At 43.5% G+C, this 1,298-nt stretch overlaps 1 protein-coding gene across 6 annotated transcripts in view; it reads left to right on the top strand.

The window, feature by feature from the left end:
* CEP89 (centrosomal protein 89) overlaps nucleotides 1–1,298 on the top strand; it is a 74,549-nt gene that overhangs the window by 69,056 nt on the left and 4,195 nt on the right. For all 6 annotated transcript variants that reach the window (XM_073885095.1, XM_073885094.1, XM_073885099.1 and 3 more), the window contains one exon: nucleotides 142–311. In XM_073885095.1, coding sequence (XP_073741196.1) covers nucleotides 142–311 — 170 coding nt within the window. The remainder of the gene's footprint in view (nucleotides 1–141; nucleotides 312–1,298) is intronic.

Consider the following 1,298-nt stretch of genomic DNA (forward strand, 5'->3'; position numbering starts at 1 on the left):
CCAGATCAGAATTCTGCAAGGTTTACTCATCATCTCAGTGGGCTCTGATGGCCCAAAATGGGGAGGGTACGCATCCGGGAAGCCATCCCCTGGGCCGCAGGCAGCATCCCCTCGCTCACACAGGGCCTCCTCCTCCCCCAGGGGTACAAGAAGCAGGCGGCACTGAAAGTGGGTGACATCAGTCACCGCCTGACAGAGCAGCAGGAAGACTTCGCTAGCAAGACAGCTCGGTACCAGCAAGAGATGAGGCACCTCCATCGGATGCTGCAGGACAAGCAGGATATCCTGGACCAGGCACTGCAGCAGAAAAGGTAGGGCCAGCCCAGCCCCATAGAGTATGTTTAGTTTTGAATGTTTGCTAGATTTTTCCAGGAAAACCCTCTGGACCCCTTCTGTTTATTTTTTACATTTAAGTTTTATCTGAATGTAATATTGGTCTTGATTCTTATTTGCTCATTTTCTTTTTAACATTTTCCCCCAGCAATTGATGTACAGGACTGTGTAAGTTGAAGGTGTATAATGTGATGATTTGATACAGGAATATCTTGTGAAAGGATTGCCCCCACAAGGTTAGTTAACACCTCCCCCATCTTACCCAGTTCCCATTTTGTTGTGCTTCTGGTGCCGGTGCAGCAGTCAAGGTGCGAACATTGAAGATCCGCTCCCTTAGCAACTTCCAAGTATACAACAGTGGTGTTAACACCCTCACCATTCAGTGCTCCTCATTTCCCTTAACCCCCCTGTAGAACTGCCACTGTTTGAATATTGGACTAATTGAATCAATCCAGGCCTCTAATTGTCCTTCCCTCCCTTCTCCTCTCGTTGATGCTTTTGTTTTATTCCATTTTCTTGGGAGACTTTTGATTTTTAATTAAATGTCTTATTTCTGCTTTTTCTTTTTTTCATTTCTGAGGATTTTAAAATCTCTGATCATTCCCTTCTTGTAAGATCATAGTCATAAGATGATGGGTGCCTTATGTTCTCTGTGCATGTAAGGTACTAAATCAGTTACACTTTACCCTTTAAACATAGGCTAGAGAAAGTATTGCCAGTGTATTAAAAACATTGGGGAATGTCACATGCTCCATGAAGGTGAACTTGGTGGTCCTTCGTACTTAACTCTGCCTTTTCATAATGGCCGTGCCTTGACAGACTGGAATATAAACTGATGCATGCAGAGGAATCGTAATACACTCATGGGATTTCTTCAGGTTATAGGAGGATTCATATATTTGATGTCATGCAGAATGCAGATATGTTTGTTTTCCATCAGTCAGATGCTTCTTTTTTTTTTTTTT

Source organism: Callorhinus ursinus, unplaced genomic scaffold, assembly GCF_003265705.2.
Source record: "Callorhinus ursinus isolate GAN/ISIS: 27379988/994484 unplaced genomic scaffold, GSC_fseal_2.0 scaffold61, whole genome shotgun sequence".
NCBI lineage: Eukaryota > Metazoa > Chordata > Mammalia > Carnivora > Otariidae > Callorhinus > Callorhinus ursinus.